This window comes from Trypanosoma equiperdum (assembly GCF_001457755.1).
Source record: "Trypanosoma equiperdum strain OVI genome assembly, contig: ctg_1688, whole genome shotgun sequence".
In the NCBI taxonomy this organism is placed as follows: Eukaryota; Euglenozoa; class Kinetoplastea; order Trypanosomatida; family Trypanosomatidae; genus Trypanosoma; species Trypanosoma equiperdum.
Window position 1 is genome coordinate 34436 of NW_027123713.1, and position 4043 is coordinate 38478.

Below are 4043 nucleotides of genomic sequence, written 5' to 3' on the forward strand. Positions count from 1 at the left end.
CATACACACATATATATTTATATTCATCTAAGAGGCAGGAGAGTGACTTTTAGAGTAAGAGAAAGTGTACGTGGCGACCGGCCCAGCGGCGGTGTGGAGGGCTTTTGAAGGAAGTTAAGGTATGGCTCATATATCCGTTACTGACACCCATTTCCGTGTCCTGGGAATTCCACGTGGTTGTGATGAGACGGCGCTGCGCAAAGCCTTCCGACAGAAGGCCCTCGATCTTCACCCCGATAGGAACCCAAATGGCGCGGATGAGTTTAAGAAAGTAAATGAAGCGTACGAGGCCTTGCAGCAGCATTTCCGTCGTAATGGAGGCCGTGATGTGTTACCTCATGCACCACCCTCCAATGCAGGCACCGGCTTTCAATACGCCCGACAGGCGCGGGAACCGCCGTGCCACTTCACAGAGGAGGAACTGTTTGGATGTTCCCCCGGTGGTTTCTCCCATGAGCGTCGGGGTTACGGGGCGAAATGTTATGCGCGGTTTGGTGGAAGACGGTGGCAAGCCAGCGGCAACAGCGGTGATAACAACGTCGGTGGTGGTATCGATTTAGACGGCGGCTCCATGCCTTTTGGGGGTTTTCCTGTTGGATCAAAGGAGGAGCATCAACGCGTGGATGAGCGTTGGCGTCAAGCCCATGGCAGGCGAGTACCTGTCAGCGGTTATTCTTACGCCCGTGGTGGTGCTGCCTCATGCCACGCGAGGTCTCACCCATTTTCTCATAATCATAATCAACAACAGCAACAACAACAACAGCGGCCACCACAATCCTCTTCACCTCCATTTAATGGTGCAAGTGGAAGTCCAATGACAGAACCCAAACCAAATGGAGGTGAGAAAGCGAGAGGAACAGGGGAGGGAAGCAGCAGCGCTGGTGGTGGTGCCGCAGGCAGCAATGACAAAAGTTACACTCATGCAAGCAGCAGCCCTCCTTCTTATGACGGGTCTTATACTCAACAACCTAATGAGAAGAGGATGAGCAGCGATGAGTTGTATCGGGAATGGGAGCGACTCATGCGAGAATTTGATAGCAAAACATCCGCAACAGGTGGAGCATTCCGCGACCCATGTGAATGGGAATGGGACAACAGCGATACTAGCGTCGTCAGTGATGGTGAAGATAGTCAAGACACGGATGATGATGATAATGATGATGATGATGGTGAGGAGAATTATGTTGTTAACAAGAAGAAACACCCCGCTTCTTCAAGTAGCCGCCGGGCGAGGACGTGCTCTAGTCGCTTTAGTGAGCGTAACAGGTTGAATGAAACCCACATGCGTAGTATCATTGAGGAGAAGATTCAGTTAAAAAAGATACTTTTCACCCAACGTTACACTCCGGACCCTGCGGATGTGGCGCTAATGAGCGATAATGAAGTTTATGTATTATGCGAGGTGCTTCGTGATGTGGAGCAGCGTATGCAAAAGGTGCTTGTAGGTCGCCTGACTAAAGGTCTTTGTAGCCGCTGCATGAAGGCTCCGAAGATGCAGGGCTCAAAATTATTCACTTGTGGTCACGCATCCGTTTGTTCTGAGTGCGCATGCACGTGCGCGGTATGCCCCATTTGTGCGGCTACGAGTCGTCGTTAATTGATATGCGTTTTTGGTTTTGAAAATTGCGTTTTTTTTCTTTTTTCGGGTGTTGGAAATTTAGAGGGCATTTCTCGCAGTGGAGGAGGCGCTGCGTACATTTATGACTTCTCTTTTTCTTTTTTTTTGAAAAAAAAGAGAACACAAACAAAAAGGAAAAGGAAAAGGAAAAGGAAAAGGAAAAGGGAAAGAGAGGTAGGGCAGAGGAGAAAAAGGTTGTGGTGGTGGAGGATGAGTTTAGATGCGAAAACAATAAATATTAGGATTGAGAAGTGAGATGCGAGTAGAGTTTGGATTATTGCGTCAATTAGGTGATAAAACATGTGGGGTGAGGGACGCTGAGGTGTAACATGAAACTAAGGGAAGGGGAACTACACAAATACAAGCAATGACATGTAGGCATTTGCATTTGCGCATGAATGTAAAAATAAATATGTTCAAACGTGAATGCATGAGGGGGGGGGAGGATGTGTTGTGGGGAGTTGAAAGGATGGGATTACTGATAATTTTATTACTCGATGAGCATTACAAAAAAAAAAAAGAGAAAAAAGGGGATTTCTTGTATCTTTTTTTTTTCTCCTCATTTCCACACCAAAAGGTAGTCAAAAACGTTGGGACGGGATTATGTGCCGGTGGGCTCCAATGCGGTGCATCATTTTTTTTTCTTTTTTTTCTTTTTAGTTACTTTTATTATTATTATTATAATTATATGGCCACAGCCACGGCTATGGTCATCATCATCATCACTACCATTGTGATCCTTGTCGTTTCCCGGATTCCTTTTAAGTGTTTGAACCTTTTCACTCCCCTGTGATGCACTTCTGTTGTTTGAGTGTGCAGAGGGGGCATGATTAAATAGTTAAAGAATTTTTTTTTTATTCTAAAAAAAAAAGTAGATCAAAGAAACAAACAAACAAACAAACAGAGAAGCGCAAAAGGGATTCACCTGTAAGCACCACTGCGGTTCTCCGGGATTTCACATTCAGGAATCGAAACTTCACGTCTTTTTCCCTTTTCCCCTCTTCTCTTCTCTGTACCACCCAATTAAGGCAAACACATATGGTGTGTATATTTGCCCATGGTTACATTGGGGGTTGAATGGATGTGGTGTGAGGGAAATGTTATGAATGAGTAAAGATAAAAGTGTCAGTGCGTGCGTGTGTGTGTGTGTGTGTGTGTGGCGAGACCATATTTTCGGAATCACGGTTGGTGGTTTTTGATTTTCTTTTTTTGATTTTGTTTCTTTCCCTCCTTTTCTCACTCTTTCTTTTTCCCCTGTTTTCGTTATTTGTCGTTCATTGCTATTTATCATCACCGTTATTATTGCTATTATTTTTCTTATTTATTTATTTTCAAATGATAGCCTTAAATTGTTTTGGTGCCCCTTTTGTTTGTTCCCGCTAATCCCTCAGCCCTTTTCCCAAACCATTTATCCCCCTGTGAAATTTCTCACGAAATGACATTAGACACTTAAAATGTACGTGTGGAAGTTGTTTGTCATTTGTCATTTGTTGTTTGTATATTTTCACATTGATATGAGAGCAAAAAACACCAACAAAAAAAACAAAAAAGAAGGACGATGATGAAATTAAGTGAATACGTCACTTTAATGGAGGGATGAGTCATGAAAGTTTCCCTTTTCCTGTTACTCATTTTTTTTTTTCAGTTTTCACCTTCTCCCCGAAAGTTTTATTCCCGCTTGCGACTGTCGCCTTCCTTTTCTTCTTTTCTTCTTTTCTTCTTTATTTTCCTGTTGTTATTGTTGTTACGGCATCCAATCCATGTACTAATACTACAACTCGCCGTTTTCTCGATTCTTTTTTCTTTTTTTTTTTACTGTTTCGTTCTGCTCTTTTTTTTTTCAATTATTTGAAATGTGCTAATCCTTTTTTTTCTTTTCTTTATTTGTTTGTGAGTTTCTCCCCCCCTGTATTTTAGCCCCTCCTCATATATATATATATATATATATTATTTTACATGCGGTCACAATCAGCTTCACTTTTACTTCCCTTTCTCTTTTATACTCCTGTAGTTGCACGTTCAATAATATTATAATTATTGAAATGATTGTTGCGACTATTGTTCTTTCCGTGCTGTTAAAGGCTACGAGGGTTATGGACAATTTATTTTTTTTAGTCATTACTGATGTTTAAACAATTTCACTACATAAAAAAATAATAATAATAATAATATAATATTATTATGTTTGTCATTTATTATTTCTCATCATTACGTTTCTCTCTCTTTCTCGTGTTTCTTTCCTTTCATAAAAGGTAGAATATTCATTGCTGAATCCAAACCGTCCGTCAGTGTAAAGTATTTGGACATAAACATAAAAAAAAAAAGACACACGCGCACACGTACACACGCAGCTGTGTACAGTAAAAGCCGAATCAAACGTGCTTTCGTTTTCTTTCCCACCCCGTCCTGACTTTTTTTTTTTTTT

General features: G+C 41.8%; 1 protein-coding gene across 1 annotated transcript; it reads left to right on the plus strand.

The window, feature by feature from the left end:
- Nucleotides 1-121: 121 nt before the first annotated feature.
- Nucleotides 122-1597, plus strand: TEOVI_000857100 (chaperone protein DNAj, putative; the record flags this gene model as incomplete). The annotated part of the gene is made up of 1 exon (XM_067222742.1): nucleotides 122-1597. The coding sequence occupies one exon, from the start codon at nucleotides 122-124 to the stop codon at nucleotides 1595-1597; it is 1476 nt and encodes a 491-aa protein (XP_067078843.1).
- Between the last annotated feature and the right edge of the window lie 2446 nt (nucleotides 1598-4043).